This window comes from Marmota marmota, unplaced genomic scaffold, assembly GCF_001458135.2.
Source record: "Marmota marmota marmota unplaced genomic scaffold, marMar, whole genome shotgun sequence".
In the NCBI taxonomy this organism is placed as follows: Eukaryota; Metazoa; Chordata; class Mammalia; order Rodentia; family Sciuridae; genus Marmota; species Marmota marmota.
The window spans coordinates 46,515,828-46,532,936 of NW_025999842.1; the positions used below are offsets into that span (position 1 = coordinate 46,515,828).

The window sequence follows — 17,109 nt, forward strand, 5'->3', positions numbered from 1 at the left end:
ACACACACACACACACACAAACTGGCCTGGGTGCTTGGGAGCAAGGTGGTCACACACACACACACACACATACACACACACACGTGATGAGGTGTTCAGTTAATATTTGTTTAATGAATTAACTGTGAATAATTCAATAATAGCATTTGAACAAAAATATAAAAGCTAGACGAATTCAAAGTAAGCTCTCCTTCTGAGTTTCTCTAAAGTATATTAAAATCAGACATATATTTGTAGTTTTCTTAAATTTTGTATCTTCTGTGATAAATAACTCTCAAATGTTTATATTCTATGAGAAGAAAATGCTACATAATAATTTGAACTATATAAAATATTAGAGTTCAGTGTTATTTACATTTTTGCTGCCTATTGAAAATTAAATTTAATTAAGATAAAGCACTCTTAAAATGATGAAACTGGCTTTTGAATTATTCAAGTGCTAACAATATTATATGTATACAATGGCTTATTTATATTTTCAAAAGTTGAAATAGTGAACAATATTCTTTATTTCTGCTTTTTTATTTTAAGAGAGAGATAGGGTGTAATAATAAATCATATGTATTTGATTTGGAACTTTCAAAATTGTCACATGAGATATTTAAGTAGATATTCCACTTGAAACTGGCTTTTTATCATCCCACAGGGTTAAATGGTTGTTTTTCGTTTCTTTCCTTGTGTGTTGTTGGTCTAGCACCTTGCCTGAGAAGTGCTTCACTGCCACTTAGTATACAGAATTGGTAGTGTTTAAAGATGACCCTTGAGAATATCATATAAATGAGTAGACCTGAAATTTAATTTTAGCAGGTAACCATATGAATCTATAAGTGCATAGGTGGATGACATTTAAACATTGTTGTCTATTGAGCAGTTAGATTTGCTCCATTAGCTTCTAGTTTTAACATAAAGAATCCAGAAAATAAAAGACACTAGTAATATCCAACCAAGAAAATTATGCACAGATTTCAAGGGGCACAGTGAGAACCGCTTGAACTAAAGCAAGAGAGTAACAGCTATATTGTTCAGAAGTAATTTAATGTGCACCTAATGGAGATGCATGCTGCCTGGATATAAATACTTTAAAAACAAAAGCCAGAAAATAAAAGGGAGTGGGGGAGACCTGCGTGAACTTGAATGTTAAAAAAATAAAGGTAATCAAAGGTAGGAAAGATGCATGTGAGATACTGTGTAAAGCATCTTTACAGATGAACATTGGAATGATGGCAGTACTGAGCAAGGGGATGCTAAAATAAGAAAATCTAAGCTAGAGAATGAAGGGAAACCTGTACATCATATTACAATAAATGAGATAATTGTCAAATACTAAAAGAATAAGATAATAGTGAACGAGAGAAAGATGACTAAGGGATGGGGATGATAATTTAATGAAACACAGGAAGACCAAGCTGGGTCCAACAGATAGCCCCTATCATGTATTACTGAGCATTCATATATATGAAGCATTATATTAGCCTGTCCTAGGGAAACCTGAGTTTTGTGAATTTTACTTTCACAATGATACACTAGCAATCACTACTATCTGTAGGTAGTAGAACATTTGTCATGGTCCTCCTTTATGGTATCTTTCATGGTTTATTTTGACCAGAGTGACTCTTCAACTTCACTACAATATAATGAGACATGCTTTTAAAAAATATATCTAGATGTTGTTCTGTTATAGACCTCATGTTAATTGACTAAAGGCCAAAACTTACATGTACAAGTAATGACAAGTAATGTACTACACAAGCTGTAGCAATTTTCTCCTCCCTCGGAATGCTAAGCTTTTTTATATTTGTTCCAGTCCTCTGGATGTTAGCCAAATATAAAATAGTATTTGGTACAGACAAATATTGTACAAATTTGTCTTTTTGTCCCAAATTTCTGATGTATGAATTTACGTAGCCACTAAATCTTTCTGTACCTTCACTTTCACCTGTGTGAAAGTAACAATCATGCCCCCACATATCTCTAAAATCATTTAGGGTGAATGAGACCTACGAGAGTGATGTAAACCTTTCCAAACACACATATCAATCTGGGCACAGCTGAGTCTGACTCTATAAACCATCTTGCAGAGTGCTAATCCACATAAGTCAATGCTTTTGGTGCCAGGAAACTCTCATCTCCTCCTCTTTTGGATTGTAGCCAAGAGGGGAAGTTCTAGTACATGAAAAGGAAGGGTGTCTTTCTTAGTAAGCCCTATGGTGGTTCTGAAAACTTCTGCCCACCCCTCCCTCTACTCAACCCTCACCAGCATGGAGCTTAGTGCATAATCACAGGCTCAGTTTTGAATTACCATGAGGATAGAATACAGTGTGGTTACAACTGGAGGTCCTCATGCCTGGCTGTGTTCCCAAGCACTCAGCTGCAGCCCTTGAGCCACAGCTTCTGACGAGCTCTAAGAGATTCCCAGAAAACTGCTCAGATGTCTGCATTTGCTGGCAAGCATAGCTCCAGGCATATGGTCAGTGTGAATGGCCTTGGGAATCCTCCAACAGGCTTTAGAACTTGAAAGGGCTAGGTGGTTTGATTATCATTATATCAGCCAGTCACTCAACATTTTTGACTCCCTACAATTTACCAGGCACCGTGCCTTGCACTCTAAGGAATCAAAAGAAGAAAGTCTGAGTTTTAGGCTCCACAGATGAAGATGAGACAGATATGGTAAAGCACCTAGCAAAGTAACTACCATTGCAGTTATGAATGGTACTAATGAAGGTTGAAAATCTAAGGAGAGCATGCACTAGAATAAGCAGGGATGCCTTTCCAGAGAATATGAGACTGGAACTGAATTGCAAAATTTGGATTTATTTGGAGTAAGTGGAAAGAAGTTAAGAATCAATAATATAAACAAAATCTTTTTTTTTCAAAAAAGAAACTAAGTAAGAATAGTAATGTGGTAATGAGGGTGACAAGATTCAATAGAAAAATTGTTTTTCAGTCATCTATTTAACCACACTCAGAGAATATTAGCTGTAAAGTAGCCATTATACTAAATGATGGATATAAAGTGATTAGCAAAATAGACCAACTACTTGCCCTCTTAGAGCTTACCTTTTAGTTGTGAGGTAGTTGACAAATAGTAAGTCAGTAATAGTAAATCAATTACTTATTTGTTAAAATGAAATAAGTAATTCTAAACTGAACGATGTGATGAAGGAAGTATCCTGATGCAGGAGAAATGTGGAGACCTGAATAGGCACTTGGAAATGGCTAAGAAGAGCCACTTAAATTGAAAACTGATGGATGATAAAGGTCCTATCACTGAAAGAGTCAAAAAGAAGCATATTACAGGCAAAAACAACAGGATACACAAAAAGTCCCTAAAAAGGGAAAAGCTTGGCATATTTAATATACTAAAAGGAAGCCAGGGACGTTGATTGCAAAGGGCCTTAGTGATTCCTTTGTAAATATGTTTTTATCACAAGACATGCAAGATTCTTGATATCTCAATATTGGAGTACTCATACAATTGGTACTGAGAGTTCAATGTTTGTTGTCAATGACTTTTCATATTACACCTACTACAGCAGGCCAATAGGAGAAGTGAAGACGATGAATGTGATCTTGGTCATGTGGAATGTGGGAAGTGGTGTGCTTATGTACATCATTTTTTAAAAAGTTTGATGCTTGAGTTATTCATAAGAATTGGTTAGCTTGATGGTGTGAATACTTGTAATACTTTAGCTTAAATTATAATGTACATATTTTGCATATTAAGAGATAACAGTGCTGGTGATCCATTAATTCTTAAGATAATATATTGGACGATTACCATATTGCAGATTGAGTCCCTTATCATGGTTTTCCATTTAGGTGAAAATGGAAGTGATATCAGAGTACAGATAGGGTTAGACTAGAGAACTCTAATTTTGGTGATATTAGCTGTTTTATGCCTTTCTCAAATATCATCTAATACTCTTAATATTAAACTTATTAAACAAAAGTAAACAAGCCACAAGAGAAAAAGGTGAATTTCTGTAGCATGCTTTTTAAATTTTTTTTTAATTTGTTCATTTTAGTTATACATGATAGTAGAATGTGTTTTGACATATCATACATACATGGAACATAACTTCCCATTTTATGGTTGTACATGATGTGGAGTTACACTGATCGTGAATTCATGTATGAACACAGGAAAGCTATGTCCTATTCATTCTACTGTCTTTCCTATTCCTATCACCCCTCCCTTCCCTTTACTTCCCCTTGTCTAATCCTGTGACATCTGAAGCAGTTGACTTTAGTGATTCAAAACTAACTCTTAAATAACTACATGTGTAAAGTGTTTGTGTGTGTATTGTGTGTGTGTGTGTGTGTAAAAGTGATTTGAGCATCTGATTCTTGAATGCAAACATATGAAAGAAATTACTAGGATATATTTGTAATACCTAGGGATTTTATGCACAGTTTACTTCCAAAAAGAATTTTTGTAAAATCCAAAAGTGAAAGTAATCCCATTATTAATACATTAGAAGAATAAATCTAGAACATTAAATATATTGATTAATATTCTACAAATCTCAGTGTATATGTATAGCAAACTACAAAGAGAAGATTTTAAATTTTTCCAATGGATTATTTCCTTTTCATCATTTTGTGTTTTTAACACTAGCAAATTGAGAAATTGGATGATAATAGTTGGATTTTTATTCTATCTTTTATGCAAAACCTTGAAACCTTTCATAAATTAAACTTCTTACTGCCCCTGGGAAAACACAAAATGCAGAGCAATTCCTGTGGCAGCTCTTACCATTTCTGTACAGGCCAGACATTTAGTTCTATTTAAAATATTTAAAATAGAAAAAGATGAATCCTTTGGCCATGCTTAGAATGTAAGGATCCTGGTCAAGACTGTAGAACATTAATACTCTGCCAACTTGGACTGCATTCACAGCAATATTGAGGCAGTTTGTGATTCTCTGATTCATATCTGTTGTTAGATTACATCCTTTTAGTAAAAGAGAAGTCCTTTTCATTCATATATGTGTACACATAGAAAAGTGAAGAGTAAACCTGTGTCAAGGTGCTGTAAACTTTGTAGTGCCTTTTAAAGAAACATTTAACACTTTACAGATCTTTTGTATTAGACTATGCTCTGTCTTAACTCTGAACACATCCATTGTATCAAATGGCATCTTCAATGTAAACAGAGGTAAATATGTATAAGGTCCTCCTTGGGAGGTAGAGTTGTTTGAGAGTTCTTCTTTATTTTGCATATGGTATATGGTTCTGTGCCCTATTTCTGCCAATGACATATAGAAAAGTTAGTATTTATTCTCTCTTGATGTTTTACTGGCATCTTTGAAGTGTTATACAACAAGCATTTACTACTGGATAACTAAGCACTTCTACCCTTTGTTTAATTAACGCATTGATCTACACTGAATCTATCGGATCAAGCTTATTGAGACAGACTGCCTATTCTTCCCCCAAGAGATGGTTGCTGGTCTCCTCATGTTTTCAAATAAAAGGCAGACAAACCTGCAACACATGGAGCCCAAAGATTTCATAAAGACTTTGGCAATAGCACCTTACAGATATTTCAAAAATTGTTGTGCTTTATCACTTCTTCTGTGCCATCACATATCATGAGTCTTTTTAAAAGACTAAATGCAGCTCTCTGATTTTCATTTAATGGAAGAAGTAATAAAGTTTAATTGTGTACTTGAACATGGGGTGTCATTTTCAGTACTTCTGATCAATAATTCATTGATTGCTTTTGGCTCAAAGTAAAATTTGAAAGAAAATATAGCCAGTGGGAGCTTATCTCACTGTAGCTTTATCATCTCTATTAATTACGCTCTTCCCAAATTTGGATCATTAGGCTACCAAAGTGACAGCAGATGGTGAGCAAACAGGACAGGATGCTGAGAGGACCAACACAAGAGCAAAGTCCCTTGGAGAATTTGTTGAAAAGCTTGCCCACGATGCAGAAGGTATTAGAGAAACCATGTTGTAATCATTATTTGTCTCAACAGAAAATAGAGAAAGGGATTATAAGATTCTCTTGTAAGGATGCTATTTCTAAATTCAAGGGTTGAGTTTTTCAAAGTGTTTTGTTAAAATATTGAAGAACATTATCTACTGAGAACCTGTGACCTACAGTGGTAAATGAATGACAATAGCCAATGAATTAATGATGATAAGCACAGAATAGTGGTAAATTCTTGAGGAATGACTATTACAATTAAATTACTCATGGGAAAGCTACATTTTGCTATTTTTGTGTTCAAAACTATTTAAAATATTTTTAATTTTTAAAAAGCCTTATTTGATAATCTATTCGGTACATGAAAGCAGCACTTTAATTTCTCAGAATGGCCTTTCAAATACTTGGTACAAGATTTTTAATGAACATCTGTTGCTTGGGATTTGGATGTGCTACTTCACCAGAAGCTCCCCTGCATTTTGTCCACATTTCCCTAGGAGTTAGTTGTTGGCAACTGCCAGTATGATTGAGAGTTAAAGTGGAAACCATCTTTGGGCAAAAGCTCTGGTGAGACCCAATTGATGAAAACAGATAATGCCCACACCATACTAAAATAAAACTAGCTCTTAAATGTCTACTAATATAAGTATGTATGCATGTTAAGAAAGTTTTTAAAAAGTAGGGTTTTTCTCTCTAAAAATGAAATATTTTTATTGCTCTATAACATTATGCATATTAGATCATTTGCTTTGTAATACAGTTTAATAAATCAGGAAAAGATCTAAACTTCAAGGCAGATTCTATTAGTTATCACATACAGGAAGATTCCCCATGGCAATTAGGAACAGAGTTTTAAACATGTCAGAATCTAAACAGAAGTTACTTCCACTAGAATAATCTCAGTGAACTTATGTGTTTTATCCTCTGTTAGATGAGATTGGTATGCTTTCCCTGGGATTATTTTCTATGAATGATACTTAAAAGTTCCCTTCCCCAAACAGCAACCATTACAACAACAACAATTCCAGGGTAAACATAGCAGTCTCCTTCCATGTGTATCCCTGAAGATGCCAGTTAATGTTCTAAGATCTCTCGTTTCCTTCTGTTTGAAATTTCAAACACCCAGAACCAAGATGCTATGCTCATCCCAGAGACTCATTTTAAAAATTATTTCAATGAAACATTGGTACATCAGAATAAGTGCTAACACATGCACTAATAGACCACAGTGTCATTACTGCTCACTTTCTCTTTTACATTGAGTCCTCCACCTGCCATCACACAGAGACACTTATTTGTGGACTTTTTTTCCCACACGGCCAAGGCCATTGTGCATTTTGTGCCCCACACCAGACACCAGTGGAGACAAACTGGAGATGATGTTTAACATGGGTTTTGCAAACTTGAGATGATGTTTAACGTGGGTTTTGTTCAACGACCATATTTTCTGACTTATTACACTGAAAAAAAATGCATCTTTTTCCCCAAATTGTGCATTGGTCAGGTGATCTATCTAGATGAGACATCTTTTTCTAATTCATGTGAAGTGACATGAGATTTTGTACCTGAGGAAAACAGGGCACTGCTCACTTCTGCCAGCAGACACTATTAGGCAGAATTGATGCAGCTGTTAAAATTGAATGAAAGCAAACCAGAATATTCCAGAGGTGTACTAAATTTTTGCTAAGATGTAAATAGGTTAAACAACATACTCAGACTCCCCCCTCCCACCCACCAAAGCTACAATAGGGAAAGTCATGAGAAATTTTGCATTTTATTAGTGGCAATAAATTGCTATGGAAAAAGTGAATGCTTCAGCCTGGCATTTGTCCACTTTGGTTTTATGTTTAGGTAGAGGGAGTGAGCACTCACCTCTCCCCCACTTTAAGTCATGGCCTCATTATAGATGATCAGATTCTCTTCATCCAAGACCTTGTACCCCACTCTAATTTTATAATATCTTCTTTGATATGACTCTCCATTATGTCATGAATATTTTACACTATGCATTATTAGAACGAATGAATGGACATAGGTGAACCCCATTAGTGTCAACGCCCTGACACATAATAGCACCTGAGGTTAGACACCCTTCTAGGCTGTTTCTCAGGTCAGAGGAGCAGTGTTCATTCTTGATTACTTTACCTATCACAGGATTTCTTTCATATTTATGTACAAAAAACATCCTGGCATATCCTGAAGATTTGGCTTATTTTTATTTTAGGGATACTGTATAACTCTGGAGATTTCTCAGCTTAGAACTAGATTTAGGGACCATTGTTTTGAACATGATGACACACCTTTTTGTCTAGTAAGACTTTTCCTGATTCACATTAATCTTCTTCCTTTACTCCTATTTTTTCCTATAGGAGAATTGAGCACTGTGTTTTAAAGACATTTTAATTCCTTTAAATTCTCATATGAAATAAGATGCAAATAAATGAGTAAATTCAAAAGCTATATTTATTTCACAAATATTTTCAATAACTTTGCAAAAGAAAATATATTGCAGTGACAACATATACCTCTGAGTAAGAGATTAAATAACACATTCATCTTTAGTATTAAAATGCTCAGAAAAGTTTTAATCTCACATATATAAGCAGTAGAGCAAGTAAACCTCTTCTATTAAAAGGCTTGCATTCTTAACACAGTATCATTTTGCTAAAGCCATTTTTGTGTACTGTATTAATTTCTTTAGTTCTTTACATAATATTTTAATTAAAAATAAAATGATCTGCATTCCAAAACATGCAGCCATTTTTAACTTTTCCTTTTCTCTCTCTGATGTCATTCTTTTCTGCATAAGTTTAGCTTTGAGCCTAAACCACAAGAGAAACAGTGAAATTATATCCCGTGTTCTCCCTTCTCTAGTATGGCTTGTGCTCAGACCTAAATTAGATCAAATTTCAAAGAAATATATTTATCATTTATATACTCATTTAATAAAGAAATAAACATGGCTTTCGGAGATTAAGAAGTGGGATTTATCACTGTCAATTTTAAAGAGTGAATATAAATGATGTCTGTAGTTACTTATATGCCACAATTGGTTTAAATCAGCTTTGCCAACAGGCATGTGCTCAGACTAAAGGATGAGGCTGTCCCATAGGTATAGCCAAATCTATGACAGATTCTACTTTCTTGAAATTTTAGAAGAATAAAATATCTCCCATTTAATCATTGGCCCTCTGGTATGCCTCCCATATGGTCTACTGGACCAGAGAGCTTTCAATTAATCAGTCCATGGTCACAGTGGCCCCATAATAGACATGACACAGCCTGGGGGATATCTTACGAGCACGTGATAGAATCTTGGGAAGGTTCTTTGACCTATTTCAGGATGACTATTAGAAATGCTCACCCTAACTAACTTCTAGGAATATAGCACCTGAGCAATGATTTCTTCCACAGGGCCAGGGGTTGTTCCTAGGAGTATTCTTTAAAACACATGATTCAAATTTTTCTGCAAATTAATCTATTGCTAGCTAAGTATGTTCTGACCATTTGAACAAATATATCACAGACTTGTGGGCTTAAAAGCAAATTAAATATCTTTTTCATCTTTCAGAAAGCTGATACATCCAAAATTAAGGCACTGGTGTAGCTAGTGTCTGGGGAGGAGCCCCTTTCTTATTTGCCAAGGGCAGTTTCTTGTTATACCTCACATGGTGGCAGGGTCAAGGGAGTCCTCTGCAACCATTGTATGAGGTCACAACCCCTTTCCTGCCCTCATGATCCAATCAACTCTCAAAGGTCTTACCTTTATCTACCATCACAACAGAAATGGTTTCAACCTAAGAATTTGAAAAAACAAACTAACAAACAAACACACACAAAAAAAAACCATAAACCTTATGTCTATAGCAATGGCTATAGGAATAAGGTGTTGACTGCAGCAATTTTCTTACCAAAGACATTTATATGAAAAGGAAGTTACAAAGGTGCATTTGGAAAAGGATAGATTAGAGATTGAAACTAATTAAAACAAAACAAACAAACAAACAAAGAAACTCCATTTCTTCTACTAACCCAGTACTCCTTGCACTCCAGCATGTGTCAGAAGCTCCTTTAGGACTTGTTAAAAAACACCAGATTACTGGTCCCCTACTCCCAGAATTTCTATTTCAATAGGTCCATGGAAGGCCTGAGAATATGCATGTCTAACAAGTACCAATGTGATGCTGCTGCTACTCAATGGGGGAACAACATTTCAGATCTACTGTACTAACTAACCCACCATTTCACCACCCATTCTGGCTAGTATACTTTCCTGACTATGTGCATCTGCTCAGGAGCTTTGACCAGTATAAATCAGAAAAAAATCTCTCCAGAAATGAATGCTCATGATTTATTATGTTTAAAGAAGTCTTCAGATACCCTCTTGAAAAAAAAAATATATATATATGCCAGCCCAGACCCCCATTCTATGGCTTTTCATATATAATACTGTAGAAATAACTATTCAGCAGACAAAGAGTTCAGAAAATATCTCCCTTCAGCTCACCAAATTCATGTTCAATAGAACACTTTTCAAGCAACTTTAGCCTAAAATTAATGGTTAGAACTCTGTAAAATGTTTCAATTCACCAATTCTTTAAACTTTTATTTGACAAAGAATTCTTTTTCCAAATGAAATTTTGCCCAGAACACCAACTTATAAAACAGATTCTTGGCAGAATAGACATTATTTGTAGAATACCTGAAGTACCTGGAGAATCCTAATATTCCAACAAATACAGCTTGAAGCTCCATTTAATGCATAATAAACATGGACTGCTAGGATGGATGTTACTGCTAGAAGGCATCTTCAAGGTCTAATCTATACCCTTGTCCCAGGACCAGTGCTCCTTCCCTCACTCCTTTATAACAACGAATACAAGAGTACTCGTGGAAACTCAAGGGCAAGTTCATGTTCAGAAACCTCATCACTGATAGTATTTCTATATTCAGTATTTTAAAACAGACTGAATATGACAGTTTTATCAGCAATAGGAAGATCTCTTGTTTTCACTTCCAAGAACTAGTCTGTACATCTCATTTTTTACTTTTTCTTGGAAGAGAATTTGACCCACTGCTTTGTTAGTATTCTTTCCTTTTGAGTTTTGAAACTGTTTTAATTCCTGTATCCCCTAAAAGAAATCTAATATGAAGAATTATGTCACATATCCCTCTTTGTTGGTGATTGTTACACGACTGCCGCTCTCTTTCCCAGCAGGAACACCTCTGGCAAATTACTTTCCACTTGGAGGTGGTGGTAAGGAGCAGATGTTGGATGCCACTTTTGCTTGTGACACTTTTGTTTACTAATTTGCAAAATTTGTTTTACCCCCTGCAGCTGTAAATGAAAAAACCATAAAACTAAATGAAACTCTAGGAACTCAAGACAAGGCCCCTGAGAGAAATTTACAAGAGCTTCAGAAAGAGATAGATCAGATGATGAAAGAGCTGAGGAGGAAAAATCTGGATAAACAAAAGGAAGTTGCAGAAGATGAGTTGGTGTGAGTAGATCCTCTATTTCTTCATTTGATAAACTGAGCTTTTAAAATTATTTATAGATTTCTAAATTTCCATCACACATTTAAGCAGAGTATTATTTTTATTATGACCTGGAAATGTTTGCTATTTATTTATTTTTCATTTGGTTACTAAGGTTATACCTTACGTTGCTCTAAAGTGAATTAAAAGCATTTTTTTTCCTATTTTTATAAGCAATCAAATAAATGATTTTTTCCTGGTATTGACCTTTTTATAATTAGGTTAATGGATTTTCTTTATTAATAGCCTATATGAGGGGCTTTTAAACTATCAATATATTTTTTTTTAGTAAGAATACTTTTGGATAAATAAAATTGTGTCTTAGCCAGACCATCCAAATACATTATTAGTTCAGGAAATTCAGGTAAGTCAAACCCAAGCAATTCCCAGATCACTCAGTTAAAAGAAAAAGAAATGTAGGTTGAAATCATAACATTACATTGGCATAACAAAAATAGAGTTCTGTTCATAGTTTCTAAGCAAATATGTCAATATTCATCCAGTATATTCCCGTTATAGAGAAAATGTCCCATTTTGGTGACGGGGGTGGGCTTTTTTGTTGCTGTTATGTGAAATAAATCATAGAACTCATTTCATCAGTCATGTTCTGTGAATTACATGAGGACCCCACCAAATGAAAATAATATCTTACTAATGAATTTCGAAGTTGGGATTTTCTTCTTTCTGTTTTAAATTATAAACTATGTGCCACTTTCAGGGGCCAGATTTCAATTGGATTTAGTACAGACTGAATCTGTCTCACATGCTTACGTTTCACGCTTTTTTATATTAGCATCTCTTGGTAACACAGTTTAATACCAATAAGTCCTGAGGCAGTGACATTATTGTCTGTGCTTGGGCTGGTTGGTTACAGAGCTGCAGAAGGCCTTTTGAAGAAAGTAAACAAGCTATTTGGAGAGTCCAGAGGCAAAAATGAACAATTGGAGAAGGATCTCAGGGAGAAACTGGCTGACCACAAGAACAAAGTTGATGATGCTTGGGACCTGCTGAGAGAAGCCACAAATAAAACCAGAGAAGCGAATCGCTTATCTGCTGCCAACCAAAAAATCATGACTGCTTTAGAGGTGAGTGTTAGGCGCTTTCAATAGACTCTCGGGGATGGGGAGTAGGGTGGAACAGTCAAGTTGATACACATTTACGACCATCAAGAATGAGAACTCTGAACAGAGACTACTAAGCAGAACAGAAAATGATCTTCTCTCTCTCTCTGTCTCTCTCTCTCTCTCTCTCTCTCTCTCTCTCTCTCTCTCTCTCTCTGTGTGTGTGTGTGTGTGTGTGTATGTATGTATGTATGTATGTGTTGGAGAGAAAAAGAGAGTGAGAGTCCTTAATGACTATTTTCCATTGAATCAATTAAAATTCAGATAACTTAGGCTATGGAATGTTTTAAAGACAGTATGATACAGTGAAGAAGCTCTTTCCTGGGAGTTAGGGTACTTGGATCTCAATAATGAGTGCCACCAACTGTAAGATTGTACCAGTCAATTTATATCTCTGAGTATCAGATCTCTGACTCTTCCATGAGTGCATTATACTAGAGCATACCTAGAGTATTTTCAAATCCCAATGCCATATGATTTTGCAGTTCACCAACATAACCCACAAATTTGATTCAAAGATCTGGCTGCCAAAAATCATAGAAGTCTCTACATTTTTCAAAGGAATCTGTGCACATGAGCAATAGCTCACTGAGAAACCAGAGCTGGAGAAAATCCTGGATTCCCCCTTTATTTGCACTGTGTTCCATGCAAATGATACTTTTAAAGGGACTGACAGGAGCAGATCAATTCTGGGTTATTTCCCCACCTTTCTCTCAAAGAGATCTAGAAATTCTAGGCAGCCCCTTTGCAGAGGCTTTCTCAAAATGTGCCTTGTTCTAGAACTAAAACACATTCTTCCATTGTTTTCTTTTTATTTTTAAAAATTTCTTCTTGGGGCTGGGGATGTGGCTCAAGCAGTAGCGCGCTCGCCTGGCATGCGTGCAGCCCAGGTTCGACCCTCAGCACCACATACAAACAAAGATGTTGTGTCTGCCGAAAAACTAAAAAAATAAATAAAAATATTAAAATTCTCTCTCTCTCTCTCTCTCTCTCTCTCTCTCTCTTTCTAAAAAAAAATAAAGCTAATAACTAATTTTAAAAAAAATTTCTTCTTTCTCTTAACATGATTAATCACTTTCCCTACAACTAAATTCAGTACATAGGATGGCACAATCCTGTGTTTGGTAAACAACTTTCTTCACAGAGACAAACCAACCTTAGCTGATTTTGAAGTATTTGACCCCCATAGATCTGAACAGCAGCAGAACTCCATCTCTACTATCATGGAATTCCATCTTCAAGGATAAAACAACACCCTGACATAGCATATGCTCTCAAAAAATGCTTGTTGAATGCCAGTGATGATTGGATTAATGAGCCTGGATTTTTTTTTTAAAAATTCCACTAATGTTCCTTTGTGTTAAGAAGTAAAAGGATGAACTAAATTTTTTAAAAAGCAATTTATGGGTCCCTCCTCTAAGGTGTAGCTTTGTCATTCTTGTAGAAGACTGAGAAGGCTCACTTTTTTATAATTGATGTGTCTAATCTTAACCAATTTGTAGTCTCCTGACAAATTAGCAATATCCAAGAAAAAGCACCATCTGGAGAGGCTGGAGCCCAGGCTGCCGTCCTGTCAGAGGCTCCAGCATGACTCATCCTGCTTGGTGACACACCAGTGGTTCAACTTACCCAGAGGGGCACCTCTCCATTTTATGGCTACAGTTTAAGAAATTAAAATGACCTGTGTGGAGAGCATGATAAGCATTCGAGAAGTATTTCAAGAAGAGTTATAGTGGCACATAAATGGTGCTTTCAGCTCTTCCTCCCTTTTCCTTCCTCCCTTTGCAGAGGCTTTTAGTGATGTTTAAAACTAAGAGCCATCATTCTTGGGTACCCCAAGAGACTCCTGTAGCTTATATAGTCAGTACTGAAATTCTATGTCATCCTTTCTGTCTTTTGTTTTATGTGCCACCATTAACTAAAGGCTTGTTTAAATATTTATCAGATAAAATAGATGTTTACTAAATTAACATGAATAAAGTACAAATTATTTAAGGTTGCTTGTGTCTACCAAGGGTCCAAGCTACCTAAAAACATCACCTGGAAAGTCCATACACTACAATTGGGAATCTGGTTAGTCCACTCTTGTGTGTGGCCCAATGTCCATATCCTAAAATTCACTGGGTTTATTTGATGCTCATCCGGCTTGGGAACAGTGGTTGCACTGTACTCATTGCATTGAATAATGAGCTATTTTTAAAATAAACCTCCATTGTGTTAGTGTCTTCAATGAAGATGATATAATTAAAAGCCAACTTGGATGGTTTATTTTTATTTTAAAGTGGTAGGCATGCATTTTTTATTATTAAAAACTTTTATTAATTGAAATTCATTGTTATGTCCATGTACAAATATGCCACAATGAAACCTACTATTATGTATAAATATTATATACCAATAAAAAAACTCTTATCAAGCCCCTTACTATATTCAGGAAATATGCTGACCATAAAATTTATTGTAACAGCTCTCAGTCACCATAATGTGGTCCTCAGAGTAATAGTATTAACATCAGCTAGAAATGGGTCAAATATGTGATTTCTCATGCCACTATTAACTTGTGCTATCAACTCAGAAATTTTGAGGAATGGGGTGGGGGGTCCAGCAACCTGTTTTAAAAAATCCCTCCAGTATATCAGATGCAGCCTTAAGTTTGAGAACCCAGATATAAAGAATAAACGCCATCTTTGATAACTGTCTAGTGGGAGATGCACACAAGCAAACCACTTATACACTAAAGAAGAGATCATGGAGGTGAGCAAAGGGAGCCTCACATGTCCCCAGGTTCTCAAGGGGCATCAGAGAGGCTCTGATACTTGTGCCTAAAGGACATTAGTAGAAATAAAAAGGGAAAAGCATTACAGAAATAGGAAAAAGCATGAGCCAAGGCATGAAGAAAGAAGGGTTGGACATTTGAGAAAAAATTCGGCACTTTGATAGAATTGGAATGAAACCTGAATGGGAGTGAATGTGTAGACAACCTCCAAAGATAGGCAGCCACCAGAGCTGGAGGTGCAGGAGATTGCGTTGCAAGACTAAGCCAGAGGGATGGGATTTTTATTCTGAAAACCAAAATATGGAGTCATGGCTTAAAATCACATTGGGGAAATTTGTGAAGCGTTGACATAAACTGGAGAATTGTCTTTGTATTGGAATAGTGTGAGTTTAGCCTAGGAAAGTGAGCTAGGTAATAGTTAAATGTCTGCCCCATTAAGCTGCTGTTGGTAACCAGGGTATTTGAAGTTGAATAGGAATGGTTCCTGGCCTCCTGGAACTTAGAAGCTCCTGAAAAAATTTATACATTTTATTCCCTCACTATGTGTAATATTGTGATTAATACTGACTGAGTCAGCAAAAGAGCTCCAAAAGTTATGGCACCATACAAAAAAAAAAAAAAAAATTGAAAGAAAGGAGAAAACAGCATGCGTGCAAGCTTGGAGCTCTGAAAGTGTAAGGTGATCTGAGAAATGTCAAGTGCAGCAGTGCAGCTCATTCATAAGCCACATAACAGTCTGCAACAGAAGATGGGTCTGGAAGTGGCATTTGGAGCCTGAACATAGAAAACTTTGAATGTAGACTACTAGAGGTGACAGGGTTAGAAGGGCATTTCTGGTGATGGAGAGAAAACTGCAGGGGCTGATGGGCAGAAAGAGATGAGATGAGCAGAAGAGTGAAGCAGAGGAATATGTTTTGAACCATCTGTCATAACCTTGCTGAAGAAGAGATTGCAAAGAAAAAAAAAGAGTAAGTTGCTACCTAAAAGGTAAGACAGGAATATAGCATTTGTTGGTTCCTGAAAAATCTACCCCCTACAACAACAGAAGACAGGGGGCTAGTGTTCAACTTGCAAAACTCTGGAAGGAATTAAGATCTAATTAGTATAAGAAGTTAAAAATAAGAATATAATCAACCTTGACATTCAAACAATGATTTAATAATTATGTTCATGGCATACTGAAGAATGATTCTCTCAATACATGGGTATTCCTTTTTGTTCCTTAAATACTCCATTTCTTATCTTAAGTATTTTATATCCTACATCATTCTCTGTCCATTTATTCTTTTTGTTTATTTTTTGGCATTCATTTCTTCATTACTTAAAAGGATACATTAATTCACTCATTCATTTTCTCCTTCCTGTGTTAGTTAGCTTTCTATTGCTGTGACAAAATACCTGAATTAAACAACTTCTGTTTTTCTTGGCTCAAAGTTTCAAAGGTTTCAATCCCTGCTTGGTGGGCTCAGTTGTTTTTAGGTTCTTGATGAGGCAAAACATTATGGCAGAGAGTGTATAATGGAGAAGTTATTCTTCATGGCAACCAAGAAGCAGAAAGAAAGAGAGAGACAGGGACTAGGGTCCCAATATCCCCTACAAAGTCATGCTTGCAGTGATCATACTCCCTTTCTCAGGCTTCACCTCCAATGGTTCCAAAGCCTGCCATTGGCTGGTGAACAAGCCTTCAACACATGGTCTTTGGGAGCATGTAGATTCAAACTGTACCACACCTCCAGATA

General features: G+C 35.8%; 1 protein-coding gene across 8 annotated transcripts in view; it reads left to right on the forward strand.

The window, feature by feature from the left end:
* The window catches only part of Lama2 (laminin subunit alpha 2), a 559,330-nt gene that overhangs the window by 426,681 nt on the left and 115,540 nt on the right, over positions 1 to 17,109 (forward strand). For all 8 annotated transcript variants that reach the window (XM_048798152.1, XM_048798156.1, XM_048798128.1 and 5 more), the window contains 3 exons: positions 5,831 to 5,942; positions 11,274 to 11,436; positions 12,348 to 12,558. In XM_048798152.1, coding sequence (XP_048654109.1) covers positions 5,831 to 5,942; positions 11,274 to 11,436; positions 12,348 to 12,558 — 486 coding nt within the window. The remainder of the gene's footprint in view (positions 1 to 5,830; positions 5,943 to 11,273; positions 11,437 to 12,347; positions 12,559 to 17,109) is intronic.